Genomic DNA, 23,970 nt, shown 5'->3' with positions numbered 1-23,970 from the left:
CCTTATTTCCAAGCTTTCTGTCTGATCTGTTGTTCCTAACCGGGTTTCTTTTATCAGCTCTTCGTTCAGCTGCTCACCATATTTTCCTCTCCCGTTTTTTCACGTTCTCCAGCACTCCCCTATCTCAACCTTTATTCCTCATCCTTCAAAGCCTGAGTTCTGTGTCCGCCTTTCTATTCAGATCTCCATCCTGCATCCCAAAATGTCATGTCCAGGTTCCTGCTTGATGGGACATTCAGTGTTCACTGAATGCGATTTGACATCAACTTGTCCGGAAAATATTGCACTTTGATTTTTCAGAAAAAAATATCATGAGATATTTCTATCACAATTTTCAGTGACAGTCTGCCCGTAGGTATTGGGACCTTGAAAATCTCAAGTCAAGCAGGACTTTGTGCATTCAATCCTTTGCTCAGGAGATCATGGAAAAATGAGTGTAAAATATGTGAATTAACATTTTTCATAACGTGTAAATAGTGAAAGTAAAAAAACCCTCTTGTTTAATTGCAATATTGGGCCTTCAGGCTCATTTAGAGCTGGAAAATACTCTTAATTCATCAGATGAAGAGATCAGAGTTTGACTTGCCAATTAATTTTTCATCTTATTAGGAACATAGAGAAATAAAATTCTGTTTGGTCTCTGCTGTCCTTGGCTTAAATGGGAGTTGCACAGGTCTGGGACCCTAAATCTGATGCTACTCTGTAAGCTTTCTCCAGTTACTAAAAACACGTGGACTTTGTTTTTTTTTTTTTCAGGCCCTCCATCTGCTCCCCAGAACCTGATTTCCAATGTCAATGAGACATCAGTGAACCTGGAGTGGAGCCCCCCCCAGAACAAAGGCGGCCGGGAAGACATCTCCTACAACGTGGTGTGCAAGAGGTGCGGTGCCGGCGACCTCGGCCGCTGCCGCTCCTGTGGCAGTGGGGTGCACTTCAGCCCCCAGCAGAACGGCCTCAAAACCACCAAAGTCTCCATCACCGACCTCCTGGCACACACCAACTACACCTTTGAAGTCTGGGCGGTGAATGGAGTGTCCAAGCAAAACCCCAGCCAGGACCAAGCTGTGTCAGTCACTGTGACGACTAACCAAGCAGGTAGGAACATAAACAGTAATTCTCTTCCTCTCTCTTGCTGCCTGTTCTGTAGGAAAGCTATGATTTCCATTACGTTTAGCATTAGCAAATGAATGCGAGGAGCTCTAAGATGTGTAACTGGGTCAAACCCTTATTTTCTGGTTATTTATATGGATAGTTTAAATTCTTCAGAGCTAGAAAGAGGGAGGACGGTTCGGTGCTGTGTCTGGGAGCACGTGGGGAGGACACTGGGAGGCATCTGCAGAACCACAACAGCACGGCTGCCCTGCCCTGTCCCCTCTCCTGGCCCTCCACAACTTGGCCCCTTTGTAAGGGAGACCCAGCACAGGGGCACGAACGAACACGAACGTGTCCTTGGCGTTCACAGAGGGCAAAATACGTGCTCTGGGAGCACAGGGTTGTGTTCCTGTCCCCTTTCAAAAAGGGCTGTGTAAGATGGAAAGAGTGGGGCTCGCTTGCCTGCCTGCTCACTCTCCTCTCCTGCAAAGTCAATTAGATTCTGTCCCGTTGTTAAGTAAATACCTCCTTAACCTGCTGCTGACAAGGTTTCAATTGATCAGAGCTGGCATTGCTGTAGAAATCCTATATGAGCTTTCATCTTCATGCTGTCTGATTTTTGCGCTTCGTTCATCTGGGAGAGTGAAATACTATTTCTGTGTATAGCAGATTACTTCAGATACCCTAGGCAGTTCTGATTTTTTGGTCCCTTTTGCTTGACCTACTAAGGGCAAAGGCTGCTGCAGCAGATTGCCATTTAGTTTTGATGCTAATTTGTTTGATCTCTTTCTTTAATTGCATGAAAACATTTCTTGGTTTGCAGCAAGCTGGAGTTTCTCACACAGGGTTCCAGTTGAATTTTTAATGTAATGCACAAAATTATATATGTTCGAATATGACAGTCTTCTGTATGCAAATTAGAGATCCAGACTGTCAGACTGGCTATAAGACCGTCAAACCTGTTATCTGATGGCTCACAGCACTGATTGCCTTCAGGTCCCACAGATGTTGCTGGCATTCAGCACCTTAGAGCGTAGCTTACAGGGTTGTAATTTATTGTTAGACTTCTGGTGTATGGGACAGTATTAGTATTGCATATTTTGATGGTACTGGACTACATAAATATTTTTAATTCTGTTCCCTAGTAGATGTGTGTGAAAAATAGGTGTGCATGGTCTAAATCTGCAGATTTTAGCTATAGTCTGGAATGTGTCAATATTACCAGTGAGAGACACGTTCAGTTTTGCAGTGACAGTTACAAGCGAAATTGTCAAGTCCAAGCTGAAGCTCCTTTGAAAACCTGGTCCAGCGTTTTTTGTTCTTCACGTACAGTTGACAGCATCCCTTTTAAATTATGATTCAAAAATTCAAACTATCACTTTGCCCAGTGAAAAGGAGACTAATAGAGAACAGGGGCTATTAGGGAGTCTTGGGAGAAAGCCGTGGGAGAGTGCTGTCATACGCTGTACGAAAAGAGGAGGTTGAGAACAGCAGCAGGGACAGTGTTTTTGTGCTATGAATGCCTAGCAAAGAGAGTATTTCTGACTGATTTTGGCATGTGTAAGGATTAGTGGATGCATATATGCATGAATAAGTGAGCAGGATCTATCTACCGTGTGAAAATTCTACCATCCTATGCTTTTGTATGCAAACCAAAATCTGATTGAATATGCAAATAAGAATTGATTTTGTTTATTATCCATGAGTAACATTCTTCACATCAGGAAATTTGTATTTTTGCCAGCATTTACAATTTAGAAACATGCCCAGTCTATCAAATGCGTCAGAGGGCCAGGGAAAATTGTAGTGGTATAAATGAAAATTAACGCCAAGGTGCCAGTGTTCTCCCGTTCTTCATGCAACTTTGTGGTTTCTTCTGCATAGAAGATCTAAATAGAAACAGAAACGTGTGGCCTGAACCGACAGATCTCAGCTGAGATAAATAATCCTTACATATGCAAATAATCCCATTGATTTTGGTGAAGCTGCCTGCTTGACTAAAGGTTTGTAAAGTTAGACCCTTGGGTTTTACGAGTACTGATCTGTTTAATCATTGTAAATGTGTGTCTGGGGTGCATTAAAATCCTTGTGCCACTAATTTTCTTTCGCTATATTTCATTATGAAGAAATCACGTCATGATAGAGCACTGCCACAGGCTTGGTTTTGATCTTGCACCTTTCTTACACTAATGTAATGCCTTGGTTTCTTTGAGGCAATTTCTAAACTCAGATGAGAGCCAAGCTCCTCCATTCAAAACACTTCTTCCCTGTTTTGCTAATAAAAATGAAACCACCAGCACTGAAAATTTGTAAATTGCTTTGGTTTTGCTCTCTCTGCTTTTACTTTCCAATATTTGATAGAAAAAAAATGTTGTGAATGTGTTTTTTGGAGTTCTTTACATATGAGCAGTGTTTTGGGGTTGTATTCTGGGGAAATTGCTAGAATTTCTTGCAAGAGGTGCATCTTTGAGTTAAATTCATCAGGAATCCAGGAGATCAGGTAATCCTTCCTCTTAACAAACTGAGCTTCCAAATATGCAACCATATAATGTGAAGAAAATATGCAGGAATTTTAGAAGCAGTTTTTGATGTCAGAATCAGGAATCTGGGTATCTATATGTTTGCATGTGTTGGTGTCAGCCCCTGTAGAAGGTGTGCATTTGGAGACAGGCAGAGAACAATGAGAAATCAGTTACTGGTATATTCAGCACAAAATTGACGAAATGTATTGCAGTGACATGAAAGGTGCGGTCGAAAGGCACAGGTGTTTCTTTGTTTCCTTTTGCCACTTTACTCCTAGATAGAATGAAATGCGGCAGTTTACTTTTTCCCCTCTTTGTTTAGAAATTCTTCAGTTTCCAATACTGTAGAAAAATGTTTAAATGAAAATAAGATTTGCCATTCAAAGTAGGATCAAAACGCATTTGAAAAAGTATTTTTTCTGCTCCCTTTGAAAAGGTCCTGTTTTTTATGACTTTCTTTTTTTTTTTTTTCCTGAAAAAAGGCTAAATTTCAGGCTTTGAACCAAGTACAAATTTCTATCTCCGAGTGAAATACTTCAGTGTTGTGTCATTTTAAGGATTTTGAATCGTGAATTCAACTCACTGTTCTGCATGTTTAGTATAATAATTTTTAAAAATTTTTTTGAGATGGGAACCGTTATTCTTTTCCCATATAAGATTAGAAACAAATTAAAAAATATTAGAAACAAATTAAAAAAGCAAGGATGGAACACTGAGCTGCTGAAACTTGGAGCCAGCACCCTTAGCTCACTGAGTACTGGAAGTGCTGATATTGTGGGTCTCCATCAGTAGTGGCGGCTTTTGTGGCTTTCAGTTTTTGATGAAATGAAATAAGCTCTTTTTCTGTCTTAAAAAAAATGTGAAATGACTTGTGGAGGAGAGGCAGACCAGCAATTCTCCTGTGATGCTGCTAGGAGAAGCTAATTTCAATAAGGAACTCTTACCATGCAGTTGACAGAATAGCTCAAAAATCTCCAGGCTCTTTTTTTCTTTTTTTTTTTTCCCTTCTCTGCTCAGGATAATGCCGTGAAGCTGTTCAAAATTAAAAGTAAAGCTCTCAATAAAGAGATCTTGTTCACAGCATGCAGAAAGCTTTTGTGGTTTGGGTTTTTTTTTTTTTTTTTTTTTTTTTGAGGAGGCGCTGAACAGTTTATATTGTTATTAAAGATTACAGCTGAACTGTTTAGGTCTCCAGCCTGAGAGCTGAGTTCTCTGCTCAGTCTCTCTGTGTGCGTGTCTGAGGGGGCAGCGTGGCCTGGACAAGGTCTTTGCACGGATGCTGAAGGTATTCAAAAGGCAGGGCAGCAGCACGGGGCGGGGCAGAGCCTACACAAGCTTAAATGAGATTTAAAATCCAAACTCATTATGCCGCTTGCTTCGCTCCCTTCGTTTTGTTTGCATTTTATGAAGGACGGGTGTCCTTCTTGCTCCTTTGCTTGTTGGAGTTAAAGCAGCTGATATTTCTGAATAAAGAGACTGCCTGGTGATTTGTTACCTTGTTAGGTTACCGTGGGCTCGGTGTTTCCTTAAGTGGACTGACACAGCTAGATGGATGCAGGATATGCCAATTAGGATGAAAATACAATATAAATAAATAAACTTACTCTTTCTCCCGTTGCATCATACTGGATGTTTTCAAGCTGCCTGTGCTCAGGATCAAGAACTGATCTTTCTTATGAATATCTCGGGCTCTCTGTCCCGTTTTTCCCTCTTTCTGTTCTCGCTCCTCTCCCCAGCCCCTTTGTCTCTGCGCTCCCCCACACCTTGCCTGTCTAGCTGTCTGTTCACCTGTCTCAGAGCCGCTTCATCTCGGAGGCAGAGCGGTGTGGCTGGCGGTGCTGCAGTCCTTCCCCCTCCTCTGTGTGCTCCCCTGGTCCCTCTCCGTCACTCAGAGCCCTGCGGTGGTTCAGGATCCATTTCCAGGCAGGAACTAAAATGGGTCACGGTGCCACTAGGACTTAACCAACACCAAGGAGATCTGTGTGAATTGAGGATTCTCCTGGGACAGGCTGCAGTTGTAGTGAACCCAAAATACTGACATTCACTGCAGGGATGGGGAATGTCAACTGTTACTCAGTTTTATTTAGCCTTTGGGTTTGTTTGTTGTTTATGTTCTTAATTATTACTATTATTACTAAAAGGAAAAAAAAAAGAAAACCTTGAAAAATCCTGATCCTTTGAGGATGATTGTGTTTTAAGGTGGAAATAGTGGGGGGGGGAGAGAAGTGGGAGTTATTTGCTTCTAGATGACTCATAAGTTCTACTGGACTTCTTGCTAGGGGAATATATATTCCCACTTTGCATTTCGGTGGGTCTTCTTTGAAAGCCCACGTTTCCTTTCAAATGCTGATTAGCATTCCTCACGTGTTGTACAGAACAGCACAGAAAATGCATATAAGGTCTTATATTCTGCCACTGTGTTTTAGCCTGTGCTGAGCTACATTTGCAGTCAGTAAAAATTCATGGACATACATTGCCCTTGGTCAGTGTGCGCTCCTCGTATCGACAAAATAATAGTTGCTCAGGCAGATCAAAAAGCAACACCATGCCAAGACCAGAAAACCTAAAGATTTCGGTATTTTAATGTACTTTTTCCCTGGATATTTATGTCTTGTCTATAGAGAATTGCTCTGTAGTGAAACATCAAAAGACATTGTTAAGTAGATTTCAGTCACAGAGCTTTCTTTAGGTAACTGCATGAACACACTTAAACTATACTGTAAAATAAAATTAACAGTTACTATGAAGATTGAACAATCCATCTGATTCTGTAAACTCCCTCATGTTCCTTGAGTATAGTCCTGGTTTCACTATAAATAATAGCAAATCATTTCTGTTTGCTGAGAGTGAACATAACAGTTTTTGATTTTTGTGTGGTGATATTTGTGTGCATAATAAGAATTTTTACCGATAGGGAGGTGGTGAAAGAAGTTAATTTTGATTTTAAAAACATCAAGGTTCATAGTCATTCATATTGCTAGTTTTATGCTCAGCTCTTGCAAAAAATGTGCCCTTTTTTTAATGCAGTCCTGGTGAAGAGATGTTTATTGTTGTGTTGAAACATAATTTTAAAGGGCTGTATAACCCCCGTGAAGACTTCATCTCCAAATAGCCAGGGAAGGAGCTCAGTGAATGTGAAGACGGAATTCATCATACACTTGTGTCACAGTTTCACAGACCTTATAAAATACCATAAGCTGGCAAAATAAGTCATTTTCTGTTCTGACATCACCCTTCCCTAGTGCCTGGTGAGGCTGCTGGGAGGCTTGTGCAAGTCAGCTCCCCTTCCACGGCTGGTGGGCTTTCCAGTCCAGTTCCCTCCTGGCTCCCTTGGGTGATGTAGGGACAGGGTAGCGCTCGTGAGGTTTAGGGCTTTGTGGGGGGAAGGATTGAAGTGCTGGGACAGGCTGTTAGTGTTTGGCCCCTTTGAACAGCGTGGAGGTTTGCAGCAAGCTGGATGGCCCAGCCTGGGAGCTGAGCTGGTTTGTGAGTTCACGTCTCTGCCCAAGCAGAGGAGCGAGCGGCACTCCACATGCTGGGCACAGCTGGACCTGGCTGGAGCCTTCCCAGGCAGCCAGGAGTCAGTTCAGGTTTTTATTTTTATTTTTTCAAAGCACTCGCTACCAGCAGAGTCCCACCCTTTCCAGTTACTTGTTCCCTGCAGCCGAAGGATACAAATAGCCTGTTCCAGTAGTCCTTTTACAGGCACACAGAGCCGTGAGGGAACTCATGCACGTAGCTGGGTGTGTGTAAATAGTCACAGCACCCTGGCCACCCAGTCCCCACAGGCCTGATTTAAAATAATCTCTTGGCAAACATCTGGATGCATGCCAGCTGTCCAGAGCATGGGAAGTGTGTGTGATGCTACGAGCTGCTGCATTCTTTTTTCTGCAGAATGTCAGGGTAATGGAAAAGGAGAGTTGCAAAGGGGTGTTCTTCTTTTGCCTTAAGGTGTTTGTACTAAGGATGATGGATCAGCAGCCTCCTTATTCCTCAAATGGAGCTCTGCCAAGCGTGAATTCAAAACCAGTAAGCAGGGACTTGAAAAAGGGGTGATCCGTGAGCGTAACACTCCGAGTGATTTGTTGCAGGATCCTGCAGAATTCCCAGCTACTTGTGTGCAACTTTCTCATTTTGAATCTAAACCAGTGGTGTTTCTAAGGCTTCATGTTTGTCTGCTAGACTTGAGCAGTGATCCCTCCACCTTGTACAACATTTTCAAGCTGGAGGGCTGGGACAACTTGTCAGCTGTTGTAGGGTTTCATCTGCTGTAATCAGTGAGGTGACCTGCCAGGCTGAGCAGGACAGTGCAGGACAGCAACCTGCCTTTCCTTCCCTTGCATTGCTTTTCTGAGGGAGTTGTGTTTTGGCTTTTGCTGTCTGAAGATTTACACCTAAAGGAGTAAAGTGAGAGCTTCTGAAGCAAACCAGATGATGTATTTTGGGAAACCACAGATCTTTCAAATATTAGCACAGTGGGAGGTACAGAAAGAAGATAAGTGATCCTAGAAATATGAGAGTAGCATGGAAGTGAACAGTGAGGAATACTTTTGAATGGGCAAATTTCAGCCTTGAGCCTCAAAGATGTCATGTGTTGACCACTCCAGGTTTCTTCTGCTGCATGCTTAATTATGTGTGTGAGTTATGTGTGACTGAGTAAGGAGCTTCTCCAAGCTGGCAGATGTAAGTGGGAGTTAACAACTCTGTGTTCTTGCAGAGGCTTTAACTGATGGTCTGTAATAACTGTGTAGTTACAAGCATACGTGCTCCCGTATGCTTAAAAACAAAACCGGGAAAACTATTGTTGAGAAGGATTAAATTATTATTTTAAGGTAACTGCAGCTTTCCACAAAGAAATAATAATTAAAATAACAACTGCCTGCTTTCTGGCAAAGCTGTCTGCACCACCCATTTCCATGAATTTGTATTCAAGGTGGGGGATACGAGTCTTGGTCGGAAGAAAAAAAAAAAAGAAGTGCTTTCTAAAGCTCCTTAGTAAATAACCAGCTTCAGGGTTCAACGAACAGCTTAGACAAGTTGCTTGTCAGATAGAGCCAAGAAGTAATTGCAGCATTTAAGTTTGGTCACATTTTTTAAAAGATCTCGTGGTTGGGTATGAAAAATGGAGGTTAGTTACACATCCTCCTGGGGAAAAAGGCATTTAATTTCAGGACCGGGTAGAATTGATCATATTTAAATGATATAAATTTACTTCAAGGAGGTGTCAAATTCTGGTCTCAGTGATGTTGGTACAGATGAGCAGTTACCAAACTGACAGAGACGAAGATGTGGTCCTGCAGCTTTTATTTGCTCTGGACTATTTAACTGCGTGTTCCCTTTCTCTGGCAGCACACTGACATTTCCCATTCATGGAGCTTGATAACTGATCCGAGCGCTTCCCTTCAACAATTGGCACAGAAATATTTCTGCGTGGAAGGAGATTTTGCCCAAGAATGTTTGTGGCTACCAAGTGTTTAGACGGGCTTCTAAATTCTCTGGTTGTTTTTGCAGCTGACTACATTAATTGGAAAGCAGCCAGAGAGGCAGCAGAGCCTGGTCTGTAGTTCAGCAACAATAAAAGGCTTCGGAGAACTTTATCAAAGCTTCCATTAACCCCCCGCTGGTGTCCTCAAACAGGATTTTTTTGAGAGAGTGGAAACACAAAAGCTGGGCTGCACAACTGCCCCTGTGTGTCCATTGAAAGTTTTTAAATCCGCACAGTTACTAATTAAAATGCCATGCAGAGTGGCACAAATAAACATCGCTGGTCCCCGAAGCCCAAAGTTTCTGCACTGGCTCGTAGTTTGGAGGGCAGGATGCTGAACTGACCCTAAAGGGTGGGCAAAGCCAGCCCCCTTTGGTTCTGATATTTCTGTCCTTGCAAAATGTGTGTCAAGTCCATCCATATGCATGAAATCATACTCCCAGAATGCCATCCCAAGGCAGCCAGTTATATTTTATTTATATGTTGCACAGCATTGTGTTAAACCATGAGGACTAAATAGAGCTGTGGCATGCCTGCTGGATCTCTATAATCATGTTTGCCACATTTTGGTGGACATCAAAATGCTGAGCACACGAGTGAATAGTGCTTCTTTTCATTGGGAAATGTCACTTCAGATTTAGCCCCACGTGTGAACTGGTGTGCAGGGAGCGCTTTATTATCGTGGCAGGGCTCCAGTGGGCTTCCCCTCCCAAACAAAGCAGGCAAATGCGGAGCCTCTCTCTGCATCTACTTGAAGGATTTCATGGCGTCTCCTTAGATTAAGGTAATCTGCCTTCATTACTAAATTCAAGAACCAGAGCCCCAGAACTCTCGAGTGCGCTCCCAGAATGGATTCGGGGTCTCTGAAAACTGTGGTTTGTAAACTGGTGATAGCAAAAGTTGATCATGGGTTTGCATTTATATTTTTAAACAGAGTCAAGCGAGATATAGGAAGCTCAGGCATTTGTATTTTATTTCTTTGGTCAGTTGTATTTCAAACCCTCCCTTATGGAAAAGTCCTACTCTTAATTTAAAAGGAAATGATAACTTTTGTCTCAGCCTTCTGAACTGTTCCTGCAGAATTTATTAGGACTTTTATCCCTGCTATCAAATTCTATCACTTAGCCTTAAAAAGACAATTGACTGATTCTGATTTTTTATTAAATTCTTCTACTGCTCCATAAAATATCTTTGGTTTTGTCTGTATTAAAATCCATTGAAAGTATCCATGGATTATTACAGACAGAAAACCCCTAAAGTGTAATGTGCTTTGGGTATAAATGTCTTTCAGTTTCCTAGATTACTAAAGGCTAAAAGGAAAGCACTGAAATTTTTAATTAGCTTTTTATCATTTTTAATATTCTATGTGCCATCAAGTGGTCCCATCAAGACATAATAGAACAAGACAGTTTTCGATAAGCAAAATAAGAAGGTATAGTGGGCTGGCAGAGGTGTCTCATATATGAATTGGATTTTGTGTGGTGTCCATTTATTTTAGCAAACAAATAAAGGCATGATCTGGAGACAACCCACTACAGCGGCTCCCTGGGAAGATTGCGCTTGTCTCGGTAACATACTGCGTTCTTTAAATCTGTCCTCTGAATCAGCCCCAATTTATCTTTCCAGCATAAAAGGGAATGCAGATGGAGTGGCTGCAGCCTCCCTTATAGTTTATCAGGATACTGTGCGTGCACATAAATAAGACAGAAAGTGACTGGAATATGTAAGTGGCTGAGCGTTAAATCCCGTGTTTTTCAAGCTCCCTGGGCACTGTGGGACAGGGTTGGCCAAGGGGAGTCCTGGAGGAGCTGCAGAGATTTGTGGGCTTTCCACAGGACCTCAGACATGATGTGCAGACTCAACAGTGCCTTTCCAAGAGCCTCTCGGCCACTCGCTTCCACTACTGCCTGTGCTGAGGGTTAAAACTGCAGTTATGGAAGTACTGGGAAAAAAATTGACCTGAAGAGGATGGACTGGGCTCAAAGAGAGACTTCCTGGCACTGCCTTCAAACGTGACATTTTGCTTTAATCAGAGAACATTTTTATTTGTGTTTTTTACACTGACAAGCTGTGAACATCACAGGGTAGAAGGGCTCTGTAACACAGGAGTTCCTTGGCTTATTTTTGGTCTGAGTGATCCTTAAATGGAAGGTACCAGCCTTATCTGCATCGAATGAGAAGATAATAAAATCTTTGGACGTTGATGACAAAGCTGCACTGAAACCAAAACTGTGAACCTTACAGAGAGGAGAGGCATAACACTGAAAAATGCTTTGTGTGCCGTTGGAAGCATAAATGGTTTTTGAATTGCAGGTTTTGAAGGAAGATAATGATTTTTTCCTTGCAGTCCCCATCCTGTGCAGGTCTCGGTTCCACCCTGCCAGTACCCTTAGGAGTCCTGGCCTCTGTGGGGAGGAGAGACTTGCTGCAGAGATCATCTCCTCAGGAGCTGGTATGGGCCCTCAGTGCCATCCTGTGTGCTTGAATCTGGGACTAGAAATGAAGGTCCAAACTTGGAATACAGACCAGTCTGTGCGATTGCTGAGCTAATTTGGGACTATTTTTTTCGTGGGCTTTTATTTACCCAGACCCAGTACTCCTGCAGGACATAAGCATGGCTGGTTTCTTTCTACAGCTCTAAGTCCTCATAACCTCAGAAGGTTGATTTTTTAAATATTTATTTATTTATTTATTTTTAGGATTCGAATTTTGTAATGGCACTTGCATTGCACAGGAAATTTTACCAATTATCCTTCCAAGTGTTTTCCACTGAGGCAGCCACCTTTAATATTTAATTGCTGATTCCATTTGGGGCTTTTCTAATTGACACAATTTTAAAATGAATAATGCACTGGTTTTCAGTATGCAGCATAAAACCAAAATAATGAAACTCTTTTATAAGTTTAATTATGTGCCACCTATGATGTAATTGGTTACTGACATCATGAAGTAAGATTTTAATTTTAAGGTTTATGTGTTTCAGGAAGCTCAAGACTCTTCCCCAGTTTGTACCTCATCACTTTTTTTTTTCTTCTCTCTCTCTTTTTTTTTTTTTTTTTTTTTTTTTTTTTTTTTTTTTTTTTTTTTTTTTTTTTTTTTTTTTTTTTTTTTTTTTTTTTAATTAATGAGCAGCAAACATCAGGTAATGCTGCCTTTTGCAGCAACACTGTGTGCAGAGTTTTCTCTCTCTCGCTGGGTCTATTAATGATTTTTAATTTCCTGAAGAAATCTGCCTGTTGCAGGTGAAAAAAAGAGAGTTTAATTCAGTTCCAGTGAAAGGACGTGGTAGGAGAGCTCCAAGTGTGAGAGTTCAGTGTGCTGCAGTCTGATTCTCCGTGGAATTTTCCAAGGGCACACAGTATTTTTTTCAAGTAGAGAAGGGGAACTTCGGTGGGGGGTGTGGCAGGGTGTCTGGCAGCATCCTGGAAGAATGAGGATCTCCAGATGCTGTCAGACCTGTGTCCTTCACAAAATGCTCCTGATGTGAGCCCAGAAAATCCAAACCTTGATTCGATCTCAAGAGTTTCTCAACAGCCCAGAGGCTGAGATGGTATCATGTCAAATCCATCTAACCTTTGTACAGAAGGTACTTTACCGGAGTTCCAGCTGAATGCTCTGAATTTCAACTATGATTAAAATTTATAGGTCGTTCAGCTGAAATGTAAATACGTAAATGCAAACCTTCTGCACCAGCCTCTTCTGTGTGATGGAGCTTAAAGTAAATACAGCTGAAGTTCCTTAACTTTGGTGACTTTGAAACAATTTATGCTCTCAAGTGTTAAGATGGGAATTGTGATTTTTATTGTCAAGTGAGTCCTGGGGTTTGATCTCTTGGGTGCCTCAGGCTCAGGAGGGCACGTTTGGGACCCAGCCTGCAGTTGCTGTTGGAGCTGTGGTTCACAAATGAAGTAAAATGTTTATAATTTCCTTTTCTCCCCCCAAGATTCTTGCTATTTCTGACTGCAGGTGATTGATCTGAGAAACCCAAATGGCAAAGTCTAAGTCTGTGCTGTTACAGAAGCACTTTAGAAGCCAGGATGAGACAATGTGGCCAAATCTATTTATTAAGATAACAAATGCTGCTTTAGTAAAATGAGTCATACTTTTTATTTATTTTTTTTTAGAAGATACTTCAGTACTTCCAAAGCGTCTAAGTGACAAATAGGGCAGAGGCTTTTATTTGTCTGGATTTCAAAAAGGCTTTTAAGCAGCTCCTTTTACAAAATCTAATGTTTTTAATGCTGAAAGCAAGTGACAAAGATGTTGTTTATCACATTATGTATATATATCATCTGGACATACACGTTTCAAGTAAATAAAAAGTAGCTGTGCACGAACCAAGGAGAACAGCATTAGATGTGTTGCCTTGGACACCAGATTACACATTTGCCCCATAATGGGTTAAGCTTTATCCCATAACTGTGGGAGTACCCACATGCTCAGGTGACTTGATGGTGAGTGTAAGAAAGGACCAGGGAGCAGATACAGTAAGTTACGTCGTCGTTGGTCCTGCACAGTTTAAAAACAGCTCTACCCCTCTTGTCTGTTGACTCATGGCGTGTATGCAGGCATGCCCTGACTGTGGGCAGAATGGAAGGAGGAGTAGCTGGATGGTTGTTTCACTTGAGGAAGGGCTTAGAGAATGGGACAGGGGTCTCATTTGCGAGCATCAGATGTGTCTTTATGGGTAGCTTTGATTTCCTGGTGGAAGGGGCTGGAGGGGAAGTGGAGTTTGTTTGGAAAAGGCGACTCAGTGGATCCTCCTCCTGTGCAACAATGCAAGGGTAAAGGACAGGCTATTTCCAGGGAGGAATTAGCTCTGGTGGCTGGGAGGAACAGCAGGGTGTGTGGGTGAGTTGCCCTGAGGGGATGGTGCTAAGTGGGTCGTATTGCTCCAGACTACTTATTTTGAGCTGCTGGGGAATGCCCCGTTTCCAACGTTATTATCTGCTTTAATAACTAGGGGCTATGGTCTCTAACTCCTCAATTTGGCTCCCCACAATGCTGCACGTTGTGTCACAGCATCAGTGGTTTCTGGCAGTCTGTGCTTGCTGGGCCATCCTCTGGGAAGTAAGGGAATGACCACAGCACGTGCTTCCCACGAGTGTTCTACCCAAATCCGTGTCCTGGGACCCTGCCTCTCTGAGCGTGACCGCTCCAGCTCATGGCAGTTTTCTCTTTGTCTGGACTGCCTGGCCCATTTTTTCTGCTTCTCTCAATCCAATATAATGCAGTGGAGCATCAGTGTTGGCTTCTTTAGGCTACAAAATTTATTGTTGTTTACATTGGGTCAGATTCCAACCTCAGCTAGAGCGAGGAGTAACTGCAACATGACCTGCTTTGTGACCAGCGGCTCCAAACCTGCTCAGGTCAGACAGCTGCTGAATAATTCCCCGTCTCAACAAATTACTTATAGCTCTAGAGTTTCTAGAGCAACTCACAGCACTAAGTATATTCACCCTTCTGCATTAATCATTCTAGTTCAAGCATTTAGAAACGTTTCGGTGCTGCATTTTTTAAGTGGCTGTAATGTTCAGACGGATTCTTATAAATTGCCTTCCAACTGAAAGGCTTGTTTTCCTGTTTGTTTTAAACTGGCATTCATACATACAGGAAATACACGGTATTCTGCCATGTTTCTGTTGGCAACTATTAAGTTATCCTTGTCAGAACATGCCAACAGGATTTCTTAGCAAGCTAGCAGAAAGAAAACAAGCAGTTTTCAGACTAAACAGACCCCATGCTTGAGTTGTAATACAGATCTCTCGTTAAATGCTATGTAGATTCTATAATCTTTTGGTTTAAGGCAGTCTTTGGGATTGTAGGTTGCAGATTTAGATCTTTGGAGTTATTCCAGACCTGCACTGCATGAGCTGACATCAATTTTTGGTCTTCAAAATTGGAGGGCCAGTACCTGAAAATAATGCATTGCTGTCAAGAAGTGGCCCTCTTTAATAGCCAGAACAAGCATGCAAAATCTTCTTTGCCATCCCTTCGTTTCTGATGTAAACCACAGGGAACTGTGGTCACATCTCAGTTCCTATAATAGTTTTGATCTCAGTTAGAGCAGCTCTGGTATGCTGAAGGAGTCTGTGCTAAAACTGGCACAGAACTGAATGTGCAGCCCAGAAAATACACAGGCTCTTTGTGGACTCTCAGCAGCCACTGCATGTCACCAAGAAATGAAGTTGGATTGGGGTGGTAAAAATATACATCACTTTAATAATCCTCAACTACTACTATTTGTTGCTGCTGAGAGCCTGGGTTTTCCTTCAAGCTTTTGATTTGATGCAAGTCAGAGCCAGCTTTTGTGGTTTGGCAAGATTTGCAGCACAGGTTCTTTTGGGAGAGGCAAGAAATGAAAACTTTAAAACAGAGGAAACATTTTAAACATAATAATACTGTGTTAACAGTCTTCCAAAATCTCATTTTCTAGCCCCTTTCTTTATGAGCACATCATTACAAACATAACTGGTGTGAGCTGGTCCCTAGTTTTGAGAGCTTGTCGCTTCTTTTTCTCAGAGGTCTTTGTCTGTGACTGGGTTGCAGAGGCTGGAAAGAAAGGGAAGATCCCTTGTGCCTGTCATTTTGGATGAATGTGTCCTGTGAGAGTACCCCGTGGCCAAGCTGGTGCTTTTCCTGAGCAGTGTAATTTCTAGTAACAAGGAGGCAAAGTTTAGTTCTGCAGCCTTGTGGCTGGTTGAAGGGATTGAGAGAAAGAGGCCAGGCTCAGCTGTCAGGCTGCTTCTCCGCAGGATTTTCACGTGTGGGTGGATAACCTTGGGCGCTTTACTCCAGCGGCGTAGATTTAAAGTCTTTGCTTTAAAATGCTAAAGCTTGAAAATGCTGGCCTGGATCTTGGCGTGTCTCAGTCTCCAAGCTGGGAGGTGTTCCTCGCCAGTCGTCATTCCTGGGGGAGGGAGAGGCAGACGGTGGGAAGACGGAGGCCTCGGGAATGTCTTGGGAGGCTTCCAGTGGCTTGGTTGAGTAATCAGGCCTCTAGATCCTTGTCCAAGTCCTAACCTGGCCCAATCATCACTAGTACAAATGTTTGCTCCACTTACACAGAGGGAATAATGAAAAAAAAACACGCCTAAATATGCATGTGGTTAATTTTTAAAGTACACATCCAGCCTGCAGACTCTGGCAGGTCCCTCAGAGAAAGGCGTAGCTGTCACACTGGCAGTGAGGAACAGGAATGCCAAACTCTGGCTCTGTTCTTCAGACGTGCAGAGACGTCTAATGTGTGTGTGCACATCGGTTCACATGTGCAGAAAGCTTCCATTTGCTTATCCTGATGTACATGCGTGGCTTATGCATATGCTTTGCATCTGTTTGGAAATGTGGTCTTGCTGAAGTGCATTCTCCTTTGTTTGCGAAGCCATTTGCCAGGAATACTTGGAGCAGAGGGGTGGTGTTCCTCAGAAACTGGAGTATTTCTGCCTGGACAGGAGACAGGAGTGGATAAAAGGCCCAAGGGACCATCGGAAACAGAACTTTAGGAAATCCTTCTCTGCAGAGAAGGACCTGGGAGTCTTGGTGGATGATGAGTTGACTATGAGCCTGCAGTGTGCCCTTGCTGCCAGGAGGGCCAATGGGATCCTGGGGTGCATCGGGAAGAGTGTGGCCAGCAGCAGGTCAAGGGAGGTGATCCTGCCCCTCTACTCAGCCCTAGTGAGGCCACATCTGGAGTTCTGTGGCCAGTTCTGGGCTCCTCAGAACAGGAAAGACAAGGAGCTACTGGCCATGGTCCAGTGGATTCCACAAAGATGATGAGGGGTCTGGAGCATCTCTCTGATGAGGACAGGCTGTGGGAACTGGGCCTGTTCAGTCTACAGAAGAGAAGATTGAGAGGGGATCTTATCAATACATAGAAATACCTTACAGGGTTGTCAAGAGGATGGTGCCAGACTATTTTCAGTGTGCCCAGCAACAGGACGAGGAACAGTGGCCATAAACTAAAACACAACAAGTTCCACCTCAACATAAGGAAGAACTTCCTTAGGCTGAGGGTAACAGAGCACTGGAACAGGCTGCCCGGGGAGGTCATGGAGTCTCCCAAGACATTCCAAATAACCTGGATGTGTTGACCCTGCCTTGGCAGGGGGATTGGATGAGGACCCCCAGAGGTCCCTTCCAACTCTAACAATTCTGTGATTCTGTGAAAGGGAGCTGCCTTCTTTTTAATTTATTCTGCTACATGTAACTAAACAGGGCTGGATACTTCTCCCTTCCCTTCATTTCGATTTGGTGCGACAGCTCCTAGATTAAGTTGCTCTCTTACATGAATAAAATTATCAGAACCTGGCTTAAAGAATGTTGCCTTTAGAAGTGATTTAAACCATATTTGATTCTCTGTGTTGCATATGCTTTTCCTGCTGTGAGATTATTTGCTAATATAATTTACAGAAATCACATGTAAACCCCCACAATGTTACAAGGTAAATATTCAAATAGAAAACCTGAAATGTGCCAGGTTCCCTTATATATGTTGTGTCCTAATCAAAAGAAAATCTTTTAATGGAAGATTTTTTTATTGTCTTGTTTTGATTTCTAAGAGGACTTTTCTTCAGTGTTAGATTCTCAGAAATCTTGTTTTCTTTCTTTCCCCTTTTTTTTTTTTTAAGTAATTAATAATGGAGCAGGCTTTTAGTATCTACCCTGGAAGGTAAAAACCCTTAATCACAGTAACATCATTAGTGCTTTCAAGCATTTAATTTTGATGCTTGACAAAGCGCATAGCCATTGATAAGAACAAATAAGTGTTGTGTGCAATTGAGGGAATAAAGAAAAGCATGAAAACCCCTAAGCTTCAAGTAATTAAATTTAAATATGTTATTTGAATTTAGCTGAGATAATGTACAAACTGTGGGTATATTTTTCAGTCAGTGAAAGACCCCTTGAGTAAACATGATCCATTTAAATTCAAATCATGGGGAGTGGAAAGTAAACCCTGCTGTGGGTAAGGAGGCATCTTCAATAAAACACTGGGCATTGTGTATCTTTGATATCTGAGTACTCATGTGTTGTAGTTTTATAAAGGGCTGTTTTCACTCACGGATGCCTACATGCCAGAGACTTTATTGCATCTATTTATTTCCTGTTTTTTCCTCTCCCTTCCCCCCACCCCCGTTTTGAACCAGTAATGAAAAACTGACACTCTGCCTCTGCCATCCTTTAAAGTGCCTCAAAACTGTTACAATTCAGCACTCACTAGCCTTGGGATATGGCTTTATGGCATTTGGGTGAAGTTTTTGTTGTACATCTGTGCTCTTTCTCTCTCTGTAGGCCACAAGCTCAGAACCGAGGTAATAAAACTACTAGTAGGTGTTTAATGGCAGGTTATTGAGGAAGTAGATGAAAGAAAATTGCAACATTCACATCAGTAGGGAGCGGGGTTCTTGAGGGAGAGGAACTGCTGAGCTTTGAACTCGGGAAAGTTACACTTGGTGCTTTTGTTCAAGGGGGGACCCCTTCTTAGGCATCAAAATACCTCATCATTGTGTTAAATGGGCTGTTCTGGTAGAATTGGTGCTTGGTATGCGCAGTTTGTGCACGTGTGGCAGAAAGCTTGCTGTTGTACGCAGTGGTGATTGAGAAACAAGTTATTGCTCAGTGTTCCTTTGCAAATATCAGGGAGTAGGGTGGACGAAAGTGCAAAAAGTGAAAGAAGAAACTCCCTTCCATAAGTATCATGGAATCTTATTGTGGCTATCTTGATAGTGTACATTATTCTTTTTTGGTCAAGCTGTCCTCATTACGTTTTATGTAGGAGTGTGTGTATCTAAGGAACCCCTTATAATGTCCACGCACATAGAAGATTCTGCCTTTTATTCTGCTCGTGATCATTTTACAGCCTTGCATATTTATCTTCACATCAGAGGCAATTTAAAGACAAAAGGGAGAAGAGCGAGGAATGTAGATGTTTTGCAGAAGCTCACCCAGAAGGCTGTGACAGCTGCCTGGAATGCCACCATGAGCTGACAGTGAAAATGTTGTCTTTGTCCTGGACTCTGCTGACCATATTCTTGTACTCTTTGATAATATATGTACAAGGAGACCCAGACCTCCTGTTCTACCAGGAGTCCACTCTTTCAACTGCCCAGGATCCTGCAAAACAAGGAAACAAATAAACCTGATACATAGGGATATTGCAGAAATAAAAGGGAATTGGTAACTTAGGATTTTATCCATACAGTGGGGTAACTGTGGGTTAACCCTGTGGGTACTGGGCCCAGTTCCTTCAGGCCACCATCCTATTGCATAGATCATTGTAGGTCTGTGCTGCAGAGATGCCAGACAGCTCCTGGACAGCATCTTGCAGTTCTGGTACTTCATCTTGTGGTTGGACTTTGGCATTCCTAGGATTTCTGTATAGCATATGGAGAGACAGGATGTACAGTCAAAACAAACTCAGAAACAAATTGCTCATCTGCAGAATCCAGGACAAAAGAAGAGACTAAAAGTTGAGGAGGATGAATTTGCACATAAAGGACAGGAAGGGAAAAAATAAGGCCATTGTTAAAATTGTAAGGAATAACAAAGGAATTGATGTTCAAGTCTTCTTTGTGTCCTGGAGGTCAGGAGTGTGTTGCTTGTTCCGGTATGGTGTAGTGCCTAAGATGGGCTGTCCATTTGTGAGAGACATGAGAAAGCACTTGTTAAGCTATATAAAGCTAAGCATCTTTCACAAGCAGGATTAGTTAATATAAATTCCTCTGCTGCAAATAGCCATTTTACAATGGGGAAGAAATGTGTTTTCATACTTACCAGCACTTACCAGCCCAGTGTTGAAGGACTCACTAAATTCCAATATAGATGCCTGCAGAAATGAAATGGGAAACCAAGGAGGCTCAAAAGAGGATAAAGGAAAGAAAGTGAACTTTCTCTCTACAATTCTTGAGGTCAGACCAGTGTAAGTGACAGATTCTTGGTAAAAAGAATTGCCTGTCTGCCCTGCATGAGGCACCGATTAACTAAGCAGATTTCTCTCCGCTTGGTTTATCAGTAATGGTGGGCGCGCGTGTGTTTTCGGGTAACAAATCTGATTTCTAATTTATTGGCTGAGCAGTGTTCTTACTGCAGAGGGGAAGAAAAAAAGTCTGATTTTCTGTTGAGGAACTGTGAGGTTATTTAGCAGGTTCTCAGTCATGCCACATATCTAATTTGATGGAGCACACCTGGATCCTCCCTGTTGGCTGTGTTTATAGTCTCCTCTGTCATTCAGTATTTGCCTTTGCGTGTGAGAGACAGACAAGGAAAAAGAGATAAAGGTTCTGGAGGCATTTCTAACAGAGATGCCAAACTGTCAAATAGTAAATCGGGAAGCAGCTCCCTGATGGTTTCACATCAAGAGGAGACACCCTTTTGTGACTGTGCAGCGTCTACTGGTTATTTTCACTTCCATCAGAACTGTCTGATATGGTCAAGTAGGCTTGAGGCTTTCAACATTCAATTTTCCTTTCATGTATAGTGACTGTTTTATTTGTTTGTCTTTCTTGGTAGTTTTCAAGGATACCTGTTTCAAGGATACTTTTTACTCTCTAACTTTTCATGGATCGTCATCCCAAAGTTAAGGGTAGAAAAAGAAACAAAAAGAAAGGGAAAGGTGTGTGTGTGGGGGGGGAAAGAGCAGCTACAGCATCAGGGGACAAAAGAAGAAATATATTCAATTTAGGAAGACCTCTAATCTCTGGTTATACAGGACAGCTTTGTTAGATAAGATTAAAAATTTCATGAATGTCCCTTTTTATCCCTGGAGACTCCACCATTTATACCAGCTATTGTCAGCATCAAAAGAGCTTGATAACAGCTGGCTAGAGACGTGACCATACAGCAACACAACAGCGAGAAAGGGGCAGCCGGGTTCATAAATCTTCAGAAAACCCGTTCCCCAGCACGGCCATGAATCTGCTGCTATCACAGGCGAAGGGGAAGGCATTGTCCTCCAGCCAGTCAGAAACCTGAACTTCAGCATTAGCAGGGGCTCTACAGACAGTGCAGGCTGCACAAAGAGATGTTTTCCATTATCTTCTTCATTGCAGCCCTTATTACTGACACAGATACTAGTTTAAAGATCTTGGAGTTTAGCTTGTTGCTAGGTAGAGTTTTCCCAAAAATCCCGCAGCCCTTACCCTTGGCAGCACAGTCCTGCTTTTTCTATTCATTGCATTGATACGGCACCACATGGGACAGAGTCAGATGATGCCAGTTCGGTACACAATGGCCCAGTCTCTGGTATCTTTTGGCAGGGAAGGAGTTATCAAAGCCAGAATCTGGCCCTTGGGTGCTGAGCTTCCCGTTCTCCAGGGACTGCTCACAGACTGTGACGTAAGCAAGGCAAGTTAGGAGGCACAGATTGGCTCAGACTCTTGAAATACAAGTTTCCTGGTTTTAATGGGAGGATCCAAATTCATATGCATTCAGCTTTAGTCTGGTCTTTCTTAATTCAGTGGCAACATTTTCTCAGCTTCAGAGAAAACAAGATTGGAACCTCAGGAATTTCATAGTTCCTGTGAAGTAAATAGCTAATGAAATAAGATCAGTTAATTTTAGGAGATGGAAGAAGAGAATCACTGTAGACCAGAACAAAAGTACAAGTCTATGCACTGTGCCTGACAAATGACAAAAATAAGGCAGATTCTTTCAGAACCTTTATCATGGAGGTTTGTACTTGGGAATAATCAACATTGCGGTGTTTAGACAACTGGGTTGTTACTTGAAAACCCATCTACTTAGTATTGTCCAGAATCCAAACCCAATCTTTGTTAGAGAGGATTAAATTGTAATTTTGTTAGAGAAAACAGGAAAAATATTTAATGCTTCTAATGTCTCCTCCCTGCCCCCTGCAAGAAAAACACATTTTCTGAAAGTGCTCACGTTGCGAAAGTTACAGTTAAAAGTACGTGTTCCTCACTTAAACTAAATTATTGCTTATATATATATATATTTTTTTTTTTTTCCTTCTGGCAGCTCCGTCCCCCATTGCACTGATCCAGGCTAAAGAGATAACAAGGCACAGTGTTGCCTTGGCTTGGCTGGAACCTGACAGGCCAAATGGAGTCATCCTGGAGTACGAAGTCAAGTACTATGAAAAGGTACTGTTCAAAAATCGACAAGCAAGGAGTTTCCTTTGGGTTTGGGTAGAGCTTTATCCTTCATTCCATTGCGTTTCATTTCCAGATAGGATTCCATCATTTGAAACCAAATAGATTCAGTTTAATAAAATCCAATTAAGGATTTCATGCACTTGAATGGTTGCTTGAAAGAATAAAACTCATAGGCTGTTCCGGCTGTATGGTATGAGTTTATTTGGTTTTTTTTTTTTTTTCCCTACCTAGGAACTGAGCTTTTGTAGCAATCATATTTATAACGAGAATCAATAATGTCGGGCAGAAGTGAGACATTAGCTTTACTTCATAGACAGAAGTATAATAATGAAGTATATAAGAGAGTCATAATAACAAGATCTGTTTGCCGATAGCTTCTGCCTAGAGTGATAGTGTGGACTGGCTGGCTTTTAATAGAGAATAAGGAAAGAAAATTACATTCTTCATACTTTTCAAGTTAGAGGGAGATGTTATTCCTCCAAATAACTTCTCAAGTATGGAATTATGAAAAGAGCTATTTTCTTTGAGGGTTCTCTGCAAAAATGAACAATTACCTGCTCTTGCTTGTGTGTGCTGCCTCTCATACGCACATGCATGCCTCAAAATTTTTTTTTATAAAGACAATCACTTGCTTTCCTAACACATACAGAAAAAGGCATCTGATTTGCAGACAAACTATATTATTACATTTTCTGATGGGTTTTCCAGGCAAAAATAGAACAATTCTTAAGACTGGACTTTCTGGAAGACATTTTCTAAGTCTTTCTTAAAATATTTTTATCAATTTTTTTATGTGGCTTTTGGCTGGTAGGAAGAAAAAGAAAGTGCCAGCATGTGTGAGTAAAATGCGCTTGCTCATCGAGAGAATCCTATTTGAACGCTTGGCTGTTTTCCAAAGGTTTTCACTGTGTGATTTCTTAAATAATCAGTGATATATGAGCATCATACCTACCGCCTCATCATCCTTTTTTGGCTTGCTCAGAGCTCCACGCAGCACGCAGTGCTAGGGGTATTGAGCAAGGCCAACAGCGGGAGCCCTCAGGACATACTTTGAGAATTCCATCATCGTGAACTCATATTTTTTCATCGTGACAGCTTTGGCAAGGCAGTGGGGTTTGTTCCGCGGTTCGTGGCGCAGCGAGGCGTTTCTGCTGGGTCAGAACCTCTGTGTTTGTTGTCTCGTCGGCAGGACCAAAACGAGCGCAGCTACCGCATCGTGAAGACGGCCTCCAGGAACACGGACATCAAGGGCCTGAACCCCCTCACCTCATACGTGTTTCACGTGAGGGCCAGGACAGCAGCAGGGTACGGAGACTTCAGCGGGCCCTTCGAGTTCACAACCAACACAGGTAATGACGGGCCCACTGAGCTGCTCTGCTTTTCCCCAAGCAAAGAGTGAAGATGTAACTGAGCTGCGTGCTGGGAGCTTCCTGTTGGATGGTTGGGCTGTAGGGTGTCTGTTCTGAGAAAATGTTCTTCTGTGGCCACGTGGCTGCTTGTGGTGCCGTGAATCTGACCCGAGACATCTGTTTGGATGTGCTGTATTCTAGATTCTAGCAATGACAGTACTTCGGTGTGGCTTAAGGCAATGAACGCCCTATAAACAGTTGGAAGCTATTGATGCTTCAGAGATTTTTGTTTCTGTAAATGTGGATTTTTGCACGTTTCTGGAATATCTTATTTTAAGGGGAACAGAACCCTGTTACTCCCTTTTGCAAGCTATTGACACAGATTATTTCGGTGTCCTACATCAGCTCATGTA

The 23,970-nt window shown here is 42.3% G+C and overlaps 1 protein-coding gene across 2 annotated transcripts in view; it reads left to right on the top strand.

Moving 5' to 3' along the window:
- Positions 1 to 23,970, top strand: part of EPHA4 (EPH receptor A4) — a 105,978-nt gene that overhangs the window by 56,221 nt on the left and 25,787 nt on the right. For both annotated transcript variants that reach the window (XR_003573596.1, XM_027904483.1), the window contains exons 5-7: positions 757 to 1,095; positions 22,072 to 22,196; positions 23,398 to 23,557. Coding sequence is in view for 1 of the 2 variants with exons in the window: in XM_027904483.1 (XP_027760284.1) it covers positions 757 to 1,095; positions 22,072 to 22,196; positions 23,398 to 23,557 (624 nt within the window). In the remaining variant the exon portion in view is untranslated. The remainder of the gene's footprint in view (positions 1 to 756; positions 1,096 to 22,071; positions 22,197 to 23,397; positions 23,558 to 23,970) is intronic.

Source organism: Empidonax traillii, unplaced genomic scaffold, assembly GCF_003031625.1.
Source record: "Empidonax traillii isolate 1590-97213 ecotype Southwest subspecies unplaced genomic scaffold, ASM303162v1 scaffold1061:size393372, whole genome shotgun sequence".
Taxonomy (NCBI): domain Eukaryota; kingdom Metazoa; phylum Chordata; class Aves; order Passeriformes; family Tyrannidae; genus Empidonax; species Empidonax traillii.
This window is presented reverse-complemented; position numbering and strand designations above follow the sequence as displayed.